Source organism: Pinus tabuliformis, chromosome 5_2 (assembly GCF_031772625.1).
Source record: "Pinus tabuliformis cultivar Carrire ecotype Pingquan chromosome 5_2, CPIR1, whole genome shotgun sequence".
Lineage (NCBI taxonomy): Eukaryota > Viridiplantae > Streptophyta > Pinopsida > Pinales > Pinaceae > Pinus > Pinus tabuliformis.
The window spans coordinates 656,074,789-656,100,104 of record NC_142306.1 but is presented as its reverse complement, the minus strand read 5'-3'; the positions used below and the strand labels follow the sequence as shown (position 1 = coordinate 656,100,104).

At 37.1% G+C, this 25,316-nt stretch overlaps 1 protein-coding gene across 1 annotated transcript; it reads right to left on the bottom strand.

Moving 5' to 3' along the window:
• Positions 1-1,426: 1,426 nt before the first annotated feature.
• On the bottom strand, positions 1,427-2,792 carry LOC149160769 (xyloglucan endotransglucosylase protein 2-like). Its single transcript, XM_089435403.1, has 4 exons — positions 2,567-2,792; positions 2,363-2,463; positions 2,077-2,270; positions 1,427-1,946 (listed from the first exon to the last, which is right to left on the bottom strand). Exons 1-4 carry the CDS (start codon positions 2,766-2,768, stop codon positions 1,544-1,546), a joined length of 900 nt encoding a protein of 299 aa, XP_089291529.1. The 5' UTR covers positions 2,769-2,792; the 3' UTR covers positions 1,427-1,543.
• Positions 2,793-25,316: the final 22,524 nt, after the last annotated feature.

Genomic DNA, 25,316 nt, shown 5'->3' with positions numbered 1-25,316 from the left:
GCGATCTAAAGAGCAATGTTCAATTATTTCAATTATGAGTTGCAAATAGGGTGCTAAATGTTATACAAATTTGATTGCATTTGAATTTCTTGTGCATGATTTTTGTGCTTTTGAAATGTTTAATGATCCTTGGGGATTGAATTCATAAATTAATGAGTTATGGTCCTTCTATGCATTCTGCATTATAGATTGAACACTTGAGATAATGAGTTATGGTCCTTTATGCATTCTACATTATAGATTGAACACTTGAGATTGAGTTGTTAAACAAATTAGAAGGTGAGACAATTTACCTATTTGATAAAGTGTGTAAGTAGAAATCAACATTGGGCTCCACATGGATTTGATGTGAAGCTTATTAGAATGCCATTTGCTATAAGCATCTATTAGTGTCAATTCTAACATGATGTAGTTCCACTGAATTTATAGATATTTTTTGGTTTTGTTGAGAGATGTTATATATTGCTGGTTAGATTATTAAGAATTCAGATTTTTCTTTTCATATTTTTTGTTATATTATATCTTTTCATATTTTTTTGTCATGTTATATCTTGTTTTATTGAAAGTTTAGGGTTCTATTGTTATATTATATCTTGTTTTATTGGAAGTTTAGGGTTCTATTTTCACTGTAGGCTTTCCTTCTTACCTATCGTGTAAAATGATAGTATTTTTTATTTAAATAATTCTTTAAAAGTCATCTTGATGCAATTACTAACTAATCATATTAAATTTAAGCTATTATTTTTCATAATTAAAATAATGTAAATAAAATTTTATTCATAAATATGAATTTAAATGTAAAAATTTAAATAAAATTAATAGATATTTATTTTAATTTCAGATTTTAAATTTTTTTCCAACTTTTATTTTAAATTTAAATTCAAATTTATTTCTAATTTGATATTTATGCCTGATGAGATTTGGGTTTAGAATAAATTAAATCCAAAATATATTAAACATTAACATTAATAAAAACCTAAGTTCAATAGGTTTTAGATTATCATTAATTTCTCTTTTCAGTTGAGTTGAGCCAACTTGAATAAATAATATTCTTTATTTTTTGTAATAATTTGTTTTTTCCTGACTTTCAAGCCACTTTGCCTGGATGATATTCTGACCATTGTTTTGGATTCGAGTTAACTGGGTTTTAATCCATGTGTTTTTCACATTAGAAAAACAGTCAATCATAGTCTTTGTAACTTTATAGCCACTTTACACCTGTGCCCATTGACGCTATTTTTCAAGTCCGTATAAAAGTGGTTTTATCAGTTGTCATTTAAAAACCAGAAAATAAAGCTGAGGGCAAACAAAAATGTGTAATATATCCATGGCAAAGTTCAAACAACCCTTGAATTAAACGACTTATATTCATGTTTCAGAAGGCACAATACCATAATGGGCTCGAGAGCCAAGGAAGAGTTATTATATTTTTTCCCAGAGAGAAAAAAATAACGAATTATTATGGCCCAAGAAAAATCAGTACTCCAAATAGTCGATAATCCGAAGGTCGAATAACATGCCCACTGGTAATAATGAACGAGCTCTATTCGTTATCGCGGTCGCGAACACATTCTGGAGGCATTTTCGCGTTTCTGGAAATATCGGTGCAGTAATTGTAGATGGTGTAGTGCTTCCTCACCCATTTCAAGTACCGCCATTGCCGTCCGTCCAGGTCTCTGAACTCTTCCTGATCCCACCACCGCCGCCCTTGCGTAGCGCAGGCCGATTGCGGAGCAGAAGCCTCGCAGGCATCCACGTGGAATTGCTCGTAGGAGGCGAGGAAGGGCGCCTTGCTCCAATCAGTTTTCTCCAGACCCCCTCGGGTGGCCCAGTCATCTGCATTCCACAGGCTCGAATACAGCTTCATCGGTTGGTTGAATGGGTACCTCACCCCCAGGTCCTTGCAGTTCTTGAACACTCGGATTGGTACCGAGTCAACAAAAAACCTGCACAAAAACCCATCACACCAATCAATATTAACAAGAACCAGGTGCATTTTAAAATTTAATACATTTGCTTTTGCCTCTGTGAAATAAGAAATAGCGAGAATGTCCCGGGTTCGAGTATGGGGCTTACACGATCTGGTACATGTTCCAGAGCACTGCGTAGGAATGGTAATCTTTGGTGGGATCGAACCAGAGATATATGCGGTGCTCTCTCTCACCCTTGCCTCCAGTGAATACATTGGTCTGAAGAATGTATGGTTGCCCGGACCTGTTGCCCAAGAATTCGAAGTCTATTTCATCGTGCTCTGCAGTCTGAGAAGAAAGCTGTTCGCCCCAAAATAAACAAACACACACAAAGTAATTAAATAACAACACATTTAAAAGAAAACCATAACGCTTATTATGAATCTACTCACGTAGTAGGCCGTGACAGTGCCAGCTGAATCACCAGGGACCAGCTTGATCTGCATGCTGAAGTGCCCAAATAGATATGTTCCCTTGGATTCGAACCCCGCACCTGCCAACCCCATATTTCATCTGAATTTGTTATACCCAGCTACTGATAAAAAACAAAACGATCCCCAAATATGCAGAAAGAAATGGAATGGATAATAACTTACCATACTGTTTGTTGAGGAGAAGTTCGACCTTTCGACCACCATGGAATTCTTTGATGTGGTCTGCGCCCCAACTTGCGACATAATTGTTGCCAAAGGGCACACTCACTGGCGTCCTGGGCGTAGCAGCCATTGCAGCAGAATGGAGTAGGAGAATGAGAAACAGACCCAGAAGCTTCGCAGTCTTCATCGCTTCCCACGACATGGATGGTACCAAAGAATGAGGGGTGTGCGCAGAGCATCAGAGCTTGAATGGGCGCGGGTGAGTTCGCAGAGGCGGAAGCGCAGAGCATCAGAGCTTGAATGGGCGCGGGTGGAAATTTCGAATGGAGGGAATTACTCCCCGCATGAATTCTCCGAATTCCAGCTCATTACTCGCCGCAGGAATTACTCCCCGATCGGTCAGGGATGTCAGGCGATCGGTCAGGGATGTCAGGGAATGTCAGGGCGGTCAGGGAGGGTGGCGGAGAAAGGTGGTGGCGGAGCGGGGAGATGGTGGTGGAGGGTGGAGAGTTTACCGATCGCCGGAGCCGGACGATTTTCCGGCCGATGCCGGAAAAGGGGCCATTCTACAGCCTCCGTAGACTACTCCCAAAAAAAGTTCATAATTTCTGACTCCACGCTGCTATTCACATGATTAAGCCAAAATATGGCAAGGAGGCGGCTGGCTTCCTCGGTTGTATTTATCACCGGAAAATGGTGCAGCCGGAACCTATCCCTTAACGCCTTACAGGTGGTAATGGAGGTAATGTCCTTCCCTTTACGCGTCTTATGGTTGGTATCGTGCTTCCGCTCTTGAGCGAGGAGCTCGAGGCATAAAGATTTTCACGTGACTTGACGTGGTGGAAAGATAGTGATGGTGTTGTTTTCAATTTGTAACTTAATTAATAGCACTCCCGAGTCCCCGTGGATGAACTTCACATATCCGAACTATGATTTTTTTTAATAATATATATAATTAATTAATTAGAATTCTTTTATATATAAAATTTAATTTTTATTTATCAAATATAATAATAATTATTTATATAATTTAATGAAAAATAAATATTAAACCATTTTTATTTTATTTTAAATTTACTTACTATTCTCTTTTTATTATTATAAATAGATGTATAAGATATAATTTATTGGGTACATTTGAATTTAAAAAATTCAAAATAAAATAATTGTTTTTAAATTAAAATGAGAAATTTCATAATTATATGAATTTTTATTTTTTCAGTTGAGAGTATTAATTAGGACTAAATTTTACGAAGAAGAATTTTTCATATATTTTTTTTACAAATGTTTCAATTGCTTATGTTATGTCATCATTTTCTCTTTATTGTAAAATATATCTATTTATGTAGAATATCTATTTATTGTAGAATATATCTATTTATGTAAAATTACCAATCATGGCCAAAATCCACTAAATCTACATATTACTACCTTAAATTAAGCAATAAAATAAACTCATTTACCTTCCACTACTTGACCTTGAAAGTTGACATTTTATCAAATTCCTTAACAATATACGAGCTTGACACACTAGGAATTACCACTAATGGAAGAAGACATAACTCACCCCCATAATCACAAAGCTAAACAAATGATAGAGACTTTATGGATTCCATAATCATATAGTGTGATCTGGTCCTCCAACTACTTACCCTCATATTGCAGGCATTGAGATGTTAGAGGGATTGAGATAACCACTTTGCCTTTGTGTTCATTCTTGAAGGAAATAATAGAATTCAAAGAATTTTCTAGAATGGTAATGGATTTTTCTAAAATAGTTCTCACAAATATTTGATAACCTTACTTGTAATAATGAACTAAATTAAAAGGTGTGGGATTTCCAACTTAAGCTCTCAAATATGCTTGAATCACCTAGAGACATTTAGATCATCCCAAAAGCAATCAAACCTAGTCACATTTTCTTAAATCAATTCATGAAAACTTGAAGTTGTACTAGATGACACACATTTGCTAGAGACATTTAGATCTTCCCAAAAGCAATCAAACCTAATCACATTTGCTTAAATCAATTCAAGAAAACTTGAAGTTGTACTAGATGACACACATTTGCTAGAATCTAATTATTTCACATAAAACATATGTTGATACAAAGCTAACTACACAGTCAGATCTTTGTGAATTGGAATACATCACTTGTGGTTGCTTGTATTATGGACTCGAAGATGGAATATAAATAATACTAAACCTTGCCTTTCTATATCATATGTGGAATTTGGAAATGCAAGAATACGTGTATTTTTTAGAATTATTCATTCGACATCAATTGGACCAATATTAATATATTCTCATACTTCACTGGTCCTTGGGTATCCAAGGGATTGAAGAGATGCATCAAACAGGTGCACATTTGGTGTCGATACCCGATGGGGTTTTTTGACGAGGTTGCAAATAAGAAAATTTGTGGGAGTGGTGCATATATAGTTATTAAGCTTGGACAATACTATAATTTCTACTAGTTCAATGGGATGGGCACCAACTCGAGGGCGTAGATCATTACACTGGTGTGTATTATATCATGCAAAATGGTTATCCATATAGGTAATGTAGGTATTTGGTGACTCTAAATCAATTATCGAGTCGGATGCAGACAAAAATTCCTTTGATCTTCCCATGCTTCCCTATTAGATGCAAAGGATTAAAAATATGTTCGACTATTTGATGGGCTCACTATTACTCATATATTCCAGGAACAAAATGGGACTGTAGATGCATTATCAAAATTTGGCCATTGATATCTTCTTGGAGAGATAATATACATTGGAAATAACAATGATTGTTATCTTCAATCAGGGATAATCTTCAATACATGATATAGAATGAGATTCTTTTGGTTTATTGTCATCAACGTTTCTGGAAATACTATACTTGTTGTGGTCATATATAGATATGATATTTCTATTTGAAAGATGTAGTTGTTGTCTTTGGATGATTTTTGATAGATGTCATCTGGGATACATTGGCCATAATGTTAAATAGGGGCATCTTTGGTGATTAATGCAAGAATGACGATAAATACGAATATATGTGAATAATCTTATTAATAGAAAGTTTGTTGATTTTTTCCTTCTTAAGAAGAAGAAGAAGCTAATGACACACTCCAAAATGAGGACTCTCTACTAATTCTTAACACAAATTACAAGATACTTCAATGATATGAAAGAGAAAAAATTCCCAAATAATAACTGAAACTCTTATACCCAATTCCTCACCTATAAATCCTTTATCACTAAGTGAACATAAAATGAAAATAGAAATGTGTATCTCTCTTCAATTTCTCTAATAATATCACCCTAAGATTTGAATAATGTAATAATAAATTTCCCTTTTCCCATCTCTAGAATGTAGTAACACATTAAGAATAAGATAGTTGAGTTCTATAGAGAAAAAAGACCATTATAATGTTGTAAAACCTTTACATCTTACCCATAGCAAAATCCTTCCTCAAGACCCATCACAAAAACCTTCCTCGAGACACTTACACTATCACAATATATTTCAATAGTTATTTTTTCTGTGAGGAGAATATACATACATACATGTGTGTGTGTGTGTGTGTGTGTGTGATTTTATTTAATAACATAAATATTATAATGAAGAGATAAACATAGTTTCATTGTTTTATGCTTTATTTTTTGGGTATTATTTCATATTTTTTTTAAATCTATTAGGGATTTACTAGAATTGAAAATATGAGTCGTATAGATTGCATAATCTATGTGTTTCACAATTTTTAAGGTACTAATCAATTTATACATTCAAAAATACAATTTAAATAATTAAAAATTACAATCTCATCAAAAATATATATTAATAAATTGTAAAAAAAAAAATTAAAACATAAAACAATTGAACTATACCAAAAACAATATTTCTTTTAATGGTAAACAAAGCCTTATATATATATATATATATATATATATATATATATATATATATATATATATATATATATATATATATATATATACAGTTATATTAATTTCATGCATTTTCAAACCTAAATACTTTTAATTAGAACAATTTCAAATTACTTAAACAAATATTCAAATTTGTCATATTCACGCTCATATTCAAAAGCTTAAGTAATCTTTTAAACAAAAAATGACTTTACAAATAACAAAAAGGTAAGCGATAATAAGCCTTAATCTTCCAGCAATATGATGCATCTAAACCAGCCTAGATCCATCTTAACCCGAGATCTATCAAGTGCCAAGAGGGATCAAATATTTCGACAGGAAAAACTATTTTTTTAGTGCATAATTTGAGGAAAGGTTTGCACCTCGAGAGATTTGATCCCTCTTGGCGCTTGATAGATTCGAGGTTACGATGAATCTAGGTTCATTTCGATCGTATGTGATCACAATAGTTTTGATTTTATCTCTTTCTTTAATGTTATTTTGAATGCAAAGTGACAATGTAAAAGTGTTGAATGATAAAAAAAAAAAGAAAAAAAGGGTAAGGAGTAATAACCCTTAGCTTTCTAGCAATATGATGCATATAAACCAGCCTAGATCCATCTTAACCTAGGATCTATCAAGCATCGAGAGTGATTAAATCTCTCGAGGTGAAAATTTGAGGAAAATTTTGCACCTCGAGAGATTTGATCCCTCTCAGCGGTTGATAGATTCAGGGTTAAGATGGATTTATGTAGGTTTGACTTTGTGTGATCACATCAATTTTGATTTCATCTCTTTCTTTAATGTTGTTTTGAATGCAAACTGACAATGTAATAGTGTTGAATGATAGAAAATTTGAATAATAAAAATGTAGTCGACTTATTTTCTTCTACTATGTTATTGCCACACCTATTACTTTTGTCATCTTTGCATATTGATCATATGAAAAGGGAAGTTGAAATTGTAGACTATTCAAATCATTAACTTGAGCTATTGTAGTAAACGTCATACCTTGTCTCTCTTGCTCTATAATATTAACAATAGATTTCTCTAAAGTCAATCATTTGTGACTTATGGAGTGTTAAACGCTATGTAATTTTTAATGGTAGTTGTTTTCTATTACCTCGTTGAATGCAAAGTGACTAACAATGATGAATGATAGAAAACAAGAATAATAAGAATGTAGCGAGTTATGAATAGTTTACAGTTACACAAAGAAAACATTTCAAATAAGATGAAGTATTTATTTATGTTTGAATTATTGTAAATGTACATCATCAATATTTTTTTGTGTTTACATTAAAATCAATGCACAGTATTAATCTAATTACTTTGAAATTAATGTACATCATACATTTAGTTAATCATAAATAAACATCTACATTAAAATCGACACATCTACTGTAAGCAATCAAATATGATTAGAAATCAACATCTGCAGTAAAAATAATTCATCTAGTGCAAGCAATCAAATAGGAATATAAATCAACAACTACACTGAAATCAATGCATCATATACAATCAATCAAAAAGGATTTGGACTCGACATCTACATTAAAATCAATTCATCTATTTCAATGAAAACCAAAATATTCATAAGATGCAAGAGTTTGTCTCCCTTCGTCTCTTTATCTCTCTGTCCACCCGTCGTTTATATCTATATTTCCCTCCATATTTCCTTCTTTATCTCTCTATCTCTTCTCCCCCGCCCCCCAAACACACATGCTCTCTCTCCCCATATCTATCTATCTTTCCCTCTCTTTGTGTGTGTCTCTCTCTTCTTCCCTCTCTCCACCCTCCATATATATCTCTATCTCCCTTCCTCTCTCCTTCTTTGTATCTCTATCCCTTCCCCCAAACATACACACTCTCTCTCCCACCCTCTTCATCTCCATCTCTCTCTCTTTCCCTTGCCCCCCTCTCTCTCATGTCCTACTCTCCTCTCTCCCTCACTCTCTCTCCATCTGTCCCTTGTATCTTGAGCTCTGTCTCCACCTTTATGTCTTTATGTATTTCTTCTTCCCTCCCTCCATCTCTTATCAAGTAGGATTAGGAATCAACATCTACAATAAAATAAATGCATTTATTTTAGTGAAAAACCAAAATATGCATAAGATGAAAGAGTATGTCTCCCTCTTGTTCTTTGTCTCTCTCTTCTTCCCTCTCTCTTCAATGATATCCTCAAATCATTTTTATGATATTTGGCAGAGTAATAATCTAGACATCGTAGCCCTTGTGGATCTCTTCATTTCTGTCTTCATCAAGCTATCATTGGTTAGTTGTTCTAATTTTGATTTACAAAGAGCTTTTTGGTATATATACCAATATATATACCGACATATTACATTAGTATATATAGTGGGTATATATATTAGTATATATACCAATATAGTATGCTAATATATATACTAGCATATATACCAACACACATATACATAAACCTATATACATATAATAGTATATATGCATATAATTGTATACATATGAAAGTATAAAAGTATACCACTCAATCCTAATCATTTTGCAGTGTCTAATTCCTTCTAATTCTCCCCTAACCATAGTTAATGCCTCAAGGACCCTGATCCTTTAAGGATTCATCAAGGACCCAAGGGACCTATTTTCTTGCCTTAACCTTGACGAGTGCCTTAAGAGACCCATCCTAGTACACAAGACTTCATAATGGTATACATATTCCACATTGAGGCCAAGATCACCTCTAAAGGGTTCATATTATGGTTTGAGGTCATTTCTTCTTATCTCTTCTTACACATGTATCTACTATGCAAAAATTCATAATCATGTCCATATCCATCTTGTATCACAAAGATACATTTAAAAAAAAACCTGTTGTGGTCATGGCCTTGATCATGGCCCTTCATCTCAAGAAAGTTAAGTTAGAGTCCCTAAATTTATTCCTCAACCATGGTCTCAAACTCATCCCTAGTTCACAAAACTTCAAATTATTCCTATTGCACAAAACCCCATATCAATGCCTATATCCCACATTAAGAATGATGATATCCTATAAAATGTATGTTTTATGATTTTGTGTCTTGTTCATGTCCCTTAGTTCCTAGAGGCTTCATCTAGAGCCTAAGGGTCTTATTTTTCTCCCTTGCCCATTGGAAAGGCCTTGAGACCCATTTATATAATACAAGTAATTATAGCAACAACCATATTCCAGTTAAAGGACAAATATCCTCATTTTCCAAACTTGTCCAATGAGGACCAACACTAGTATACATACATAAATATCTATTCAATATATGTGCGTTGGGATTTATAATAGTTGTATGTATCAATATATATATGCATAATATGTTTTTATATATCCGTATGTGTATGTGTTGTATATATAATAGTTACATGTGTCAATATATGGGTTAGTATATATATTGACATATTGTTAGGTGTGTGTGTGTGTATGTGTGTGTATAACCTAGTTATATACTAGGTATACGTGTTTATATATATACAAATATATTTATAACTATATATACATGAAAATAATGTTATATATATAACATATATTATATATAACAACATGATATGGCAATATATATACTAACATATTATGTTGATATTTATACTAGTATATATATTGAATACATATTGTGTTGATATACCAATGACAGTCCTCAATGGGTAAGCACAATACAAATATAGATTAAGAGATTAATACTTTAAATTAGGGTTGTAAAAGCATCATAACATGGTATATTTTAATCCTTCAATCCTTATATTATTTTCATCTATTAAGAAAATTTTATGTGGTTGTCCTTGAGATGCTAGTGGCTTCCTTTAAATCATGGTTATGTTGAATTTTACTTTGGCCCTAGATCCGATCTATGGCTAACTAGGCACAAAAGCACATTAGAAACCCCAGAACTTAAGCGCTTTGCATATCATAAATCTACAACAGTAAAATCAATAAAGTACAAAGAGATATTGATCCCAAAACTCAAAATTTTTATTAGTCCATTAATTAAAGAATTGCAAGGATCTTGTACCAACAATCATGGCCTTTTAGAACAATAGTATAACTAGTATACACAATATCCCTTAGATCCATTAGATCCTGAATCTTCCCATCACATCAAGGAAAAAAATACATGACTTACTTTTTATATCTCTCCTTTTCCTCTAGCCCTTTATGTCCTATTGTCCTTGGGTGTCCTTTGCATCCATCGTACAATGATTTGGCTCCTTTTAGATCTTTGTCATTCACAACTACTCACAACAAGTCATATCCTTCAGACTTCTTGTATATATCAACTCCAAAATACTTCAGCCACTCACAATGGAATTTTTACTTTAAGACCATTGTATCTAGGCCCACAAAACACATTGTTCACACTTCAACTTGTGAATACAATTCACAAATAACTTAGCAAACCTTCTTATTATAGAACAAACACTTCCTATCCACACTAGCTAGCCTCCTTCCTAGTCTGATTCACTTTGGCCTTCCTTCTCTCATTGGTCTGAGGCTTTTAGCCTCTTTATCTTCCATAAGAAACCCTTTGGCCCTACTGCAAGACAAGTTTGAGGCCTTAATGAACCTCTTTGTGCACTACATAAGACCTTTCGACTTTGCTATAATAAATATGAGGTTCTTCTAGACCTCCTATTGCATACTTAGGGCTTCAACCCTCCTTCAAGATACCAAAAAACATATGACCAACATATAAGACTTCTTCTCAACTCAGAACCACAAAGATCACTTGACCTTCCTTGGAAAGACATATATTTTCAAGCTCGATCTCTTCTTGAAATTTTGTGGCTCACTTTCTGAGATCTATTCTCTCAAGGATGGATTATTGTCTAGGCTTGACTGTCCTTCATGGTAGGTCTCAGCGTACCCTCAGGAACCCTCAATCCCTTTCATTCAACTGCTTGTACAATATGTGGCCACTGTTAAGCATGGACAAACCTTCTTTGTGGCTATGGTTAGCCCTCTCCTTTCCACGATAGCCTTGACCCTCCATGCTCCTTCTGCAACATAGAAAGGGGTTCATCCAACCCTCTTCTAGGGCTCAAATCACCCACATATTATGCTAACAATCAACAAACAAAATTGATCCCTTATTATTCTTGAGGAGAGATTCTCAACCTCTTCTCTAGGATAAAATTCGTATTCAAGAACTGAACTAGACCATAAATTCATCCTCCATTAGTTGTGGATCACTTTAGGGCTTCTAATATCACATTCTTGCCTTACCTTCTCCACACATGAAGTCCTTCTCATGTGTGTGTGTGTGTTGATCCTCTCCTTAGGCTCTCTATTTATATTTTTCTCTAGGGGTGCATTTAGGACAACTCTATATCTTAGGGTTTTCACTCTCTTACCCTTAGAATAAAAAATTCATTTCTTTTAGGTCCCAAACCCACTGTTTTGGGTCCAAAACCTAAACCTTGGGTAAATTGTCCAACCAATTACTCTTGGTGGGTTTCCTTCTCTCGGAAATACCTTCTGAGCTACCCAACATTCCAACACTCCCTCTTGGTGAGGAGGGCATTTCCTTCACACTTCCATCTCCATGACTTTCCTTACATATCCATGATTGTCCTTGCATGAGTCATAAATTTCCTTTCCATAATCATATATGTTTTCGCATCTGCCACGTCTTATTTATATTTGGCGAAGCTTTGTCTCGCATGGTGGGGGTATGAGGGAGGTCGACATCCTGGAGGTCAGATGTGGAAAATAACAAACTTCATATTTTTTCAGGTATTCTCTCGCGTGGTGTTATAGTCTGGAGTCGGAAGGTTGGGCAGATGGCAAGTATTTTTTGTGAAATAGAAAGGCATGATGCCTGACCTTGGAAAGGGGTGGCAAGTTGTGTGGTCTAAGGTGGGGGAAATTTTGATATATAATGTATAACACAAGAGATAGCGCGAGGTCAATGCACTATGTAGTTAGGCTAAAAGGGAAGTTGGGAGTCAAAAGAATGGAAATACGGGGAAGTCAAGAGTTGGGAGGTCAAGGCGGGAGAATTCTCTTATGTTGTGTTGCAGTGTTCGACCTCCGACCATGTGACTTGCCTCCAACCTCTGACCTCTGAAGACTTTTCATTCGAAAATGTCTTATGTCTGACCTTCGACCTTCGAAAGTGGTGGCGAGTAGGCTTCTCAAAAGTCGGGATGTTGATCATGTATTGTTTATTGTAGAGGATAAAAGAAGCCCCATGTGGAGCTTGGTCAAGTTAAGAGGGAGGTCGATAGGACAAAAAGGAGGCAAATCGGGAGGTTGGGATGAGAGGCAAGTCAGGATTCGATAGGTCAGGGCCTACGATTTTAGTTTTGTTCTATTGCGATATGTGGCCCGACGCCAGTTAAGACGGAAGTCAGAAGGTCAAGAACATTAGTGTTGTTATTTGAAATAGAAAGGTCTGACCTTTAACCTCCAACTTACATGTAAATATAATTTTATTTTATTTTAATTTGAATTTAATAATAATAATAATAAAATTAATATTTTAGTTTATCTTTTAAATTATTATTTTATATGTTGCAATTTTCTTTCAAGTTTTTCAAGTTTACTTTTTAGTATGGAAATTTTTTATATTTTTTTCAGAGTTCAAGGAATTTACTTTTTTTCTATTTTCTTTTTTGCTTTTTTCAGAAATTTCTATATTTTTAGGAGTTGAGAATTTAGAAAATAGCTCCTTAAATAATAGGAATTTTTTTTTTTGGGTTACTTTTTCAGAAATTTCTATATTTTTAGTAGTTGAAAATTTAGAAAATAACTCATTAAATAATAATAATAATAATAGTAGTTAGAATATAAATATATTTATTATAAATTTCTTTATATAATTATAATTTATGTCAATAATAATATTATTAAGCAGCCTTATTCAGTAGGGTTACCTTGCCTACATCACCCAATAGACTCTCACAATGAAAATCCCAACTACACTTGCTTTAGGAAGTCACGAGACCTATGTTTAAAGACATAATTTTATCTATCGAAACCTATAAAAATATTATTTTTAAATATTATTATTATTATTATTATTATAATAATACAATTTATTTATTTTTAATTTTTATATTTATTTTTTAATAATAAATTTAAATTTAATAATAATAATAATAATAAGCACTATTGTCTATTTCAACCACATTTACCAATGTGGTTGTGAATATGATTGATTCGTATATCCCGCTTACCAATCAAATTTATCAAAATAAATGTGGTTGTGGTAGTGTTTCTTATATAACAAAAATTATATTTTTTCTTAATAAAAATAATTTTAATTTTCTTTTAATTGTATATACATATCAACCTTTATATTTTGATAAATTATCTTATTTCATATTATAAATTTATTAAAATTTTCTACACAATTAATATAAAATATCTTTTAATATACTTGTTTTTTATTAAACTTGTTCATACATATAAACATCATCACATATATTATATTAACATGTTATACACATGCAACAAACATACTATCCATTGTAATAACAATTTACAAATTGAATTATAATACTCCTCTCTATCATTAAACTATATGCAATCCTATATAATGCTCTTACATATTTAATGAATATTTTGCTTACATTTTTAATAAATATTTCATTTTAGTATTAATAAAATATTCTTATAAAAAATAATTCTTAATCAACTTAAATTATTACATTTATTATAAAATTTTAAATTTTTAAATAAATAAAAATAAAAATAATAAATATTAAAACGATAAAAATACTTGAATTTTAAATATTACATATCATTCCAAATCTTACATGTTCACTACCAATAACAAACATGTTCACTACCAATATTTATAATCATCACTAAATTTTCTTTTAACCAATATTTCTAATAATCACTAAATTTTGTGTAATCGAGAAGCCAAGGATAAATTACAATGAATTTGCGTCTGCATTATACAATAAACAAATAAAAAAGTATGGGTATTAAGATCCAAAACTATGAAGCAATCAATAGACTCATAGCTGTATAAAAATTGCATGCTCACACTGAGATGGTCAAATCTAGTTTGGCTCTCGACTAAATTTCACTATGCTCATATGTCCTCGATCAGTTGATGCATGAACACTTCGTCACACATTTAGGTTTCGAGAAACGACAGAGAGTGTAAGAGTTCATTTGCTCCAACCATTTTTTTGGATGTGTATCTCCAAGTCTAAATCTTAGACTATAAAAGCTGAATTATATAAGAATGTTATTGTTTTTTCAATATTTTAATTTTTTTATTTTTTTTGGTATAATTTGCAATTATGTTTTGGATTTATTAACGACTCTCCCAAAGCTAGTGCGAGAGACCCTTTTTTTGGATTTCGTATCTTAAAGTCTATCTTTTAAACTATAAAAGCTAAAAAGACATAAGACACAAGGATGTTATTTTTTTCAATATGAGAATTTCTTTTATTTTATTTTAAAATTTTGTGAATTTTGTTTTCAGTTATATTTGGATTTCTTAAATTAATATTTATTTGTTTATAATGTTGCAGTTTATTTAGGATAAACAAGAATTTTGTTCTCTTTAAAAAATATCCTCAACAATTAATATGATTGCACGAGAGGTGCTCTACAGCTGGTGAACTTGTAAACATAAATGAAAACCTAAACTTAATGTTTAATATTTAACATTTTTATTCTAATGTCGGTCTTATTTAAAAGTCAATCTAATTATTATACACAATTTAATTATTATTATGTATACGCACAATATAAATTTAAAATACAAAGAGGTTTAAGAACACTAAAAAAAGAGGTATGGTAAATAAATAAAAGGTCTTTTTGTATTTACTCTATAAACATTTTTATACTTACTAATACTCAAAAAAGAGGTTTTATTTAGGTGATGCCTATGGGACAAATTATTATTAATACCATGCAAAAAAAATACTATTAACCCTAATATTAATATTAAATTATTATTATTATTAAATTTAATATTTATATTAATATATTATAATATTAATATTATTAAATTAAATTTGGATTAATACAATATTAAATTTATTATATTATAATATATATTAATATATCATGATATATATTAACTCTAGAAATATATATGGCAGGGAAAAACAAAGACATAGAGTGATAGAGGTCGAGAGATAGGGGGAGTGACAAGGTATAGATGGACATAAACTGAAGGAGAGGGAGGGAGAGGAGTGAAAGAGGTAAATAAGGGTAAGAGAGGGTGAGGAAGACACAAAGATGGAGGGGGGAGAGGGAGGAGGAGAGAGGGAGGGAGATAGTGAGGGGATTGGAGGGGAGGGAGATAGAGACAGAGAGACAGAGATGGGGGAATGGAGAGAAAGGTAGGAGAGAAAGGGAGAGAGAGCAAGGATGAGAGAGAGAACTTACGAGAGAGGAGGAAAGAGGGAGGGATAAAGAGATGGAGTTGGAGGTGGATAGAGGGATGGAAGAAGAAAGACATAGAGAATGAGAAGTTGAGTGAAATAGGGAGTGACAAGGGAGAGATGGAGAGAGAGAGTGTATGTTTATGGTTGAGATAAATAGAAAAATAAGGAGAGATAGAGAGAAGGGGGGAGAGAAGGAGAGATAAGGAGAGAGGGAGGGAAAAAGTAACATAGTTGGAGAGAGAGAGAGATGGTGGAAGAGAGAGCATTGGAGGGGAGAGAGAGAGAGATGGTGGAAGAGAGAGCATTGAAGGAGAGAGAGAGAGGAATTGAGGTCAAAGAGAGAGAGAGATAGTGATGGGGAAGAAAGAGGGAGGTAGGAGAGAAAGGGAGAGAGAGGAAGAACGAGAGACGAGACTTGAGAGAGAGGAGGAGAGTGATGGGGGAAGAGAGAGGATTGGAGGGCAGAGAGAGAGGTAGAGAGAGGGAGGGCGAGAGGAGGAGAGACGGAGGGATAGGGATATGAAGTTGGAAGGGAAGAGAGGGAGGGATAGGGAGATGGAGTTGGAAGGGAAGAAAGGGAGGGAAGAAGAAATACATAGAGAGTGAGAAGTGAAGAGAGAGAGAGGGAGCGACAAGGGAGAGATGGAGAGAGTGTGTATATGTTTGGGGGTGAGATAAAGACACAAAGAAGGAGAGATGGAGAGAATGGGGGAGAGAGGAGAGAGGGATAGATATAGTAACATAGTTGGAGAGAGAGAGGGAGAGAGGTGGGAGAGAAAGGGAGAGAGAGGAAGTAAGAGAGGGAGGTTGTGAGAGAGTTGAGAGAAGGAGGGAAAGAGAGATGGAGTGGGAGGGGCAGAGAGAGGGAGGTAAGAATAAAGAAATGGAGAGAGAAAGGTGGAGAGAGAGAGGGAGCGATAAGGAAGTTGGAGAGAGGGGGAGAGAGGACAATAGGAGGGAAGAGAGATATAAGTGGGGGAGAGGGAGAGGGGGGGGAGAGAGAGAGAGGGATAGAGAGATAGATTGGAGAAAGAGAGTGCATTTTTTGGGGGTGATATAGAGAGACAAGGGGAGATAGAGATATAGATGGAAAGTGAAGAGAGGTAAGAAGAGAGAGATGGAGAGAGGAAGGGAGGGGAAAAGAGATTGATAGATATGGAGTGAGAGAGCACGTGTGTTTGGGGGGTTGAGATAGAGAGACAAAGAAGGATAGATGGAGTGAGATATAGATATAGATGGAGGGAGGGAGAGGGAAGGATATATTTTTCACTAGACGCATTGATTTCAGTGTTGATGATGATTTCTAATTCTATTTGATTTCTTTCACTAGACGTGTTGATTTTAGTGTATATGTTGATTTTTAATGATATGTGATTGCATACACTAGATGAATTGATTTTAATGTAGATGATTTATAATCCTATTTGATTGCTTGCACTAAGTGCAATGATTTTGGTGCAGATGATGATTTCTAATCTTATTTGATTGCTTGCATTAGATGCATTGATTTCAATTTAGATGTTGATTTCTAATAATATTTCATTACTTGCACTAGATGTATTTATTTCAATGTAGATGATTTCTAATACTGTTTGATTACTTCAACTAAATGCATTGATTTCAGTGTAGATGGTGATTTCTAATCCTATTTCATTGCTTGCACTAGATGCATTGATTTCAGTGTAGATGTTGGTTTCCTATTTGTTTACTTTCACTAGATGCATTCATTTTAGTGTATATTTTGGTTTATAATCCTATTTTCTTACTTGCACTAGATTAATTGATTTGAGTGTAAATTTTTATTTCTAATCCTTTTTTTTTTTTTGAATAAGTCTACTTCTATTATTGATACAAAAATTTTACAATGAGGCGGAAGCCTCAAGAGGTCTAGCCTGGAAAATGGCTTTCTCGCATGACAAATTTGGAAAATAATCCACTGAAGCAAGCATCAGAACGCCTAGATCTAGAACTATTACCAGAGCCTTTAAACCGTAACCGCTTTGACAAAATGAATACTGTATGGAATCCCAAAACTGCTTAACAGGGGTGAAACTATTGACTCGAACTGTTGACATAGACAGAGACCAACTGAACTGAGACAGAAAACACCAGAGCATTTCCTTTGAACAGACACGATAATTTCAAAAAGAACGACAACCTGTTCAGGCATCATGAGCATTGGAGGGCGATTCTTCCACAATTGGATAGCCGAAAATTGAGAGGTCGTCCTCATCATAGGGAAGGCCCTTTTCTTTTGGTGGACTCCCATTGCCTAGAGGATTTGAACGCGCCGCAGTAGGTTGGATCTGGAATGCAGAATTCTGTGGGATTTCACATTGCTGGCACTGATTCTGAGAGGTGCTTGGAAAGTCATCAACCCCTGGCTTCGGTGGAGCATGAGGAGGAGCCGAAACCATGCCTGCTATGCCCTCACTTAACTGAATTGTAACTGTGGCTATGAAAGAATGATTGCTTAGCATGCAAGGAATTTGAAAGCGGGCCAAATGCTCATGAGTGTGATGGGAGCTTGAAGTTGCCACCCATTTTCCCCTGCCTCGACCTCGCCCACGTCTGGGAGCAGGATGACTCTTAGAGGAAGAGCCAGTGAATGTATCAGCTGAAGAGAACGAGGCATGGTGCAAAGGACGACCACGAACTCCACCCCTGCGACAACCCATTCTTTGTCGCGGGATAGTCATGTTGCCTCGAGAGTAAAGTGCAGGAACAACAATGCTAAGGTGAATAGGGGAGATGGGAAGGGGACAATTTAACAAGATGGATGGAGAATTAAGAGAGCGGGAAGGCATACATCTGAGGAGAATGTTGTAGGGGCAGTAGCGAACCAAGAAAACCATAAAATTAGTTGCTCCACTAGCCTGAAACCTCCACCAAACAGAGCATAGCACCTGCGAGTAGGCCTAAAATGCGAGAGAATGGAATGGAGCTGAAATGGATATGCGCCATCTGATTTGAGCAGGGGAGCCTGTGTAAAATGTCATGCCTCATTAACTCTGCTTTGGATGAGCTCTCCGGAATATTGAATGCCAGCCGCAGATGAAGCCAGATGGCACAAGAAGTACTCCACGCATCGACTACTCCCGCCGCCATCGTCCTGTTAGTTGTCCCGATCACCCGCATCCGGGAGGGATAGATCTTGATGCACCAGAAGAGTGCATTTGTGTTTGAGTTGCTCATCATTATATCTGCTTAGAGGACCAGAGAAGAAAGGGAGTTGTTGATCAGATCCCTGGTTAGACAGTCTATCCGCTACTTTGTTTACAGATCGCCGAACATGTTGGAAAGTAACACTGTGAGGAGACCTTAGCCAATCTTCAATTTTCTCTAGTCTGCTTAGGAGCCTCCAACTGGAGGCGATCTTTCCAGCTGATGTGCCTGATTGGATCCGAGAAATCGCTTCAATGAGGATTTGTGAGTCCCCTTCTATCACTAGAGGAAAGAGGTTTTCAGTTGCAGTTGTGCAGATGCCCTTCCATAAGCCCTCCAGCTCAGCAGCATTGTTGGTATCTCTTCCTATCGAGCCATGATAAATGTGGAGAGTCGTGCCCTCAGCATTTCTGAAAATACCTCCATATCCCGCCAGCCCCGGATTTCCCTTGGCAGCACCATCGAAGTTTAATTTCATGGTCTGAAAGACAGGAGGAGACCAATGATGGGGGGATTCAGAATGAATGGAGGGATTTAGGGAGGCTTGAGCAGAGAAGGTGAGATTCAGATTCCAATTATCTAGTACTAGGCGTTCCTGAGGCGTCGATGGCAGATCCGAGTTTTGCGAATGTTTCAGAGCCAACGTTTCTTGAATACGCTGTTTAAGGAGAAGCCAGAGGGAGTCCAGGGGCGAATGGAGATTTTTAAAGATCCTGTTGTTCCTCTGCTTCCATAAGGTCCAATAGACAAAACCTGGAATAAGGATCCATAGGGAGTTGAGGACTGGACTTTGGAAGGGTTACAGAGGCCAATTCCTGATAGTATTTGTGATATTTCCTACTTGTCTTCCTGATCTTCTATTGCACAGAGCAATTCTCTCCCATAGATCTGCAGCTAGTGGACAGGTATCCAAAAGGTGCACGATGGTTTCTGGGTGGCTATTGCAATTGGGGCATCTAGAAGGCCCGATGAAACCTCGCTTTTGAAGATTATCCCAGGTGAGGATCCGTTGTTTGCTTAATAGCCATAGGAACGTGGAGACTTTTGGCCAAATACTTGGTTGCCAGATACTGTCCCAAAGCTGATCGTTTACTATCTGCTCTGGCTGATAGAGAATTTGGTATGCCTCCCTGGTTGTGAATGTCCCTTTTGGTGTATATCCCCATCGGATTTTGTCCCTTTGATCCGAGAGCTTGATTTTCCTCAGGTTGAGCTCCTGATCAATCTCTTCAAAGGTTTCCTCTTGCCAGTTGACTTGCCATGTGCCTGCTGATCTCCATTGTTGATAGCCTTGAAGGGAGTGTTGCTACTAGAATTGATAAACCTGGGTTTGATCACTGTGTTGCATGGTATCTTGCCATTTGGGTTTATGGAAAAGAGTAGCAAGTTTGGGGAGCTACTGCCAGGAGTCTTCCCAAAATCTTGCTGTGGTACCAGAGTGTCTTTCCCAAAAACTGTGTGCTTGAATGAAGACGCTGTGTTTTCTGGCAGCGTTCTAAATTAAAGAGCCCGGGATGGTGATGTTTATGCGAATGAGCTCCTCCGGGGGCCTTCCTGGGGCATACTAAGCGTGCCATATGCGAGCCCAAGCAGAGTGCGGATTGGAGACCCATTTCCACCAGATTCTAGCGCCCATAGTGTTGTTGCTGTGGAGGGGATCCCTAAGACCAATTCCACCAGCTGATTTCGGTAAGCAGACCTCAGTCCATTTGACAAGGGCCCATTTTCTGTTGAGACCTGAGGAGCCCCATAAAAATTCCTTTGGAGATTATGAATTCTCTTCAGAACCCATTTGGGAGCTGCCAATATGGAGAATAAATACAAGGGCATGGCTTGAAGAACGGATTTTATGAGAATGAGCCTGCTGGCGATATTGAGAGAGTGGAATGTCCAGGAGGAAAGCCTGGATTCTAGTTTGTCAAGGAGAGTTCTCTGGGAGGCATGCTTTATGGCAGAGATTATCAGGGGAGCACCACGGTATTTTGAGGGAAGCGTAGCTATGGGGTACCCCAAGATCCTGGCTATATTCTTTTGAGAAAGACTGGGAGTATTGAAAAAGAAGAGCTAGGATTTGGCAGCATTGATGGAGGTGCCTGAGGCTTCGGAAAATAGATTAAGAAGGTCAAGGAGGACATAGGCCTCATGAACAGAAGGATGGCCAAAGAGCATTGTATCATCAACAAACTGTTGGTGAGAGAGGGGAGAAAGTCCATGGAGAGAAATGCCCTTTAGAGAGTGAGAGGAGATCGCGGAGTGAAGGAGACGACTGAGACCTTCAGCCATAAGCACAAAGAGGAATGGAGAGAGAGGGTCACCTTGGCGAATGCCATGGGAGGGACGGAAAGGCGAGGAGGGGGAACCGTTTAGAAGGATGGAATAACTGGGGGAGGAAATCAGATTCATGAGCCAACGCATCCAGGTAGCACTGAAGCCAAAAGCTAAAAGCATTTGATTGATTTAGGACCAACTGAGTTTATAGAATGCTTTGGAAAGATTAAGCTTGAGAATCATACCTGGCTTTTTTAGAACCTTGAGCGAATGAATCACTTTGTGTGAAAGCATGATGCCATCCAGAATCTGGCGCCCTTCAACATACCCTGTCTGCTCTGGAGAGATGAGGAGAGGGAGGAGAGGTTTTAGCATGTTTGCCAGTATTTTTGAGATGAGTTTGTAGATTAAGTTACAGAGGGCAATAGGCCTGTATTTATCTGGAGTGCTGGAATCTTCCACCTTAGGCATAAGCACTAGAAGGTGGAATTAAGAGAGGGGAGGATCCAGTGCATCAATCTTGCCTCTTCTACAAGTTCCCATACCTCTGTTTTAATGTGCTCCCAAAAGGCATGGAAAAAATTGGCTGTAAAGCCATCAGGTCCTGGCGCTTTGCCGTCTTTTAATTGGGCTAGCGCATCCTCCACCTCCTGCATTGATATTGGCAAGAGCAACGTTTTTTTGTGGTCCTCCATGATGATCTTTGGGATATGTTGCGTAATAGATTGTATTGCCGGTGTTCTGCTACCTGGGGGCTCTTTCAGGATGTCCTGAAAGTACTCTTTGAATTCTTGTTCCATTTCTTCATGCGCTTCTAGTCATTCTCCTTGCTTATTGTTGATGAAGGCGATGTGATTGTGCATTCTCCTTTGAACTGTGGTTCTATGGAAGAATTTGGTGTTTTTCTCTCCATCCTTGAGCCATCTGACCCTGGATTTTTGGCGCCACAACGTTTCTTCTTGCTTCCGTCGAGTTTCAATCTTGGCTAGGAGTGACTTCTCCTGTAGCGCATAGTCTTCGGTTCTGCCCTCATAGATAATGTGCTGTTGTAGAGTATTCATTTGCTCCTCCAACAACTTCTGATGATTGAAAATATTTCCAAACTGGGTACGATTCCAGGATTTGATCGCTTGTTTGAGAAATTTTAGCTTCTGCTGAAACTGGTACATTTTGGCTCCTTCTGGGGGATTGAATGATTTCCAGGCATCGAGTACCACATCTTTAAAATTAGGATGTGAAAACCAAAATGCTTCAAAGCAAAATGGTCTATTGCTCTTGACACCCGATCGCAACCATTGTAATAAGATGGGCCAGTGATCGGAGCCTGCTTGAGGCAAGTTGGAGGCGTGGAAGTCTCCTCCCATGTGAATAGCATTGTCCGTCATGAGAAATCAATCCAGTCTGGAAGAAATTTGTTGTGAACCCTGTCTTTTATTGGTCCATGTAAAAATGTCGTTGGATGTCTGAAGGTCCATCAATTGATTCCGGTGAATGAAGTCTTTGAGGCTGTTACTATCTTCATCCAGTCTCGAGCGTCCGCCAGACTTTTCCTCCAGAGAGGTAATGATATTAAAATCACCCCCACATATCCAGAAGGGAAAGCATCTGTTAGCATTGAGTTCAAAAATAGTTTCAAGCAGATCCAGTTTTTTCTGTAGTTCTTGTGGAAAATACATATTGGATAGATGACCATGGCTATTTGTTCCAATAAGGTGGAAGGTGGATTGTATGAAGAAATGGGAGGCATGAAAGTCATGAAGGTAGAGTTCTTGAGGATTCCATATAATTGCAAGCCCTCCAGAAGCTCCAGAGGCATCTACAGAGACTAACCTGCATCTTGGCCAGGCTTTATTTAGTATTTTTTCTAGAACTATGCTATTGCATTTTGTTTCTTGAAGGTAGATTATAGAAGGCCTGTCTTGCTGAATCATGTTTTTGATCATCCTGTGTTTTGCAGGGCTATTGAGCCCTCACACATTCCATGAGACTAACTTCATGGGGAACTATGGGGAAGAGCTTTTTAGAACTTGGTCAGCTTGGGGAATCTACCAGAATCCACCAACATTTCTCCAAGGATGATAGTTCTCTACAGATCTGTCTTGCATCCACGCTTCTTTGTCTCTTTCAAGATTTTTTTCCCATCCCAATGACTGCTTGCTTGAATGCCTAGATATTTGTTTTGCTTTGCTCTGGTTAACACTTCTTCTAGCCTTTCTATCTCACGGGTATGTATATTGCTGTATTCCTTTTGTCTGCATGCTGCGTCTAGCTTAAGTATGTCCAGACCTACCAGATCCACACTTTCTGGTTCCTCCTCCATATGGATCGGAGTGTTCTGTTCTTCCTCCTTTGAATGTTGTTGCATGCTTAGTGCCAAGGTTGCGTCTAACTCCATGTTGGAGGATGCTGGATCTGTGTCTTTGTCTTAAATAGAATTGGATGTGGAGGCTGGGGTGATGATGGCTTTGGAGTTCTGGAGGGGATTTGAAGACTTGGGTGAATGAGGGGGCGACGAGGGATATGGACCTGCAAGGGGGATTGAGGGGTTGTCCTCCATGCCATCCGAGGCAGTCAGGATATCAAAACTATTTGGGGTTGTAGGTTTCTTGAGATTTTCAGGGTCCACAAGGGGTCTCTTAGCATGCCTTCTTCTATTTGGGACTTTTGTAAAACCCTCAGCATCTTTACTTGCTTCCATGACAGTATTTTTGGACTGCAGATTCAGAGGGCAATCCCTAAAGAGATGGCCATGTTCATGGCACTTCCTACAGCGAAAGGGATTATGCTTGTAGTCTATAGTTTGAACCCATTCATAATCATCGTGAAATAATCTTACCGAGTTAGTCAAAGCTTTGGCTAGATGCATGTGGACACAGATCCTAGCGTATGAGGTGTATCTTCGACTTTTTGTCTCCTCTGCCACTTTGATGAAGCCCCCTAAGTTGTTTCCAATGTTCTTCAGGGTATCCTCATTCCAGTATTCCAATGGGAGAGAGTACATTTGGATCCATACAGGAGCCCAGTTAAAGTCTTCCTTGTCTGGATTGAGACTCTCAACCCAATCACACAGGTACACGCCGACAGAGTTAAAGAAGTACGGGCCACCTTCGAAGATACGCGTTTTATCCTCCAGACAGTTGAAAGTAGTGGTAAAGAAGCCTTTAGGTCCAAGGTGCAGAGTAACTTGACCTTTTGGCTTCCACTTGGAAGCAATCCAACCTTGCAAGGCTTTTTTAGTAGGCCAGAAGCCTAGAAACTTGCCTATGAGGGCATGATCCCGCATGTATTGAATCTCGTTGTTGATGCGCTGACTGGGGAGATCTATTTTGATTCTTTCTGCCATTTTGGGGATGCATGTAGCAGAGGAAGCTCTGGGTCTTGCCGTGAATTTGTTCTGGTCAGAGCCTTTGTCTTTAGCCCTAGATGGGCTGGTATCGAAGTTGCCTTCATCATTTGTGACTTGATCATTTTCCTGCTCTGCCAGCTGTTCAGAACCGGTTGAGTTCAGGATTTTGATTGTAAGGGGGAGAGGGGGCCGTGCTCGCCCCTCTAGAGAGCGGCATCATGGTGTCGTCAGTAGAAGGGCCAGCGTCTGGAGAATGAGAGCGCTTTGGTGGAGAAGGTCAGGAGTGTAGAATCCTAGCTGTGCATGTCAGCTCCGAGCTCAGGGTCCTTCAGCGCTGCATAAACCATTTTATGTTAATCATTCAAAAGGTAGTGGGCTTGGCCCGGTTTAGACTAACTACTCACACGACGAGCTACGACCTTGCTCGGGATCGAACACAAGACTGGTCCGTCATGACGAGGCCGACTTTACCACTACGCCGCCTCCACGACCTTATTTCTAATCCTATTTGATTGCTTGCACTAGATGAATTTATTTCACTATAAATGTTGTTTTCTAATATTATTTGATTTCTTCCATTAGATGCATCGATTTCAGTGTAGATGTTGATTATTGATTTGATATAATTGGATGTATGATGGTACATTAATTTTAAAGTGATTGGATTAACATTGTGCATTGATTTCAATGTAAGTACAAA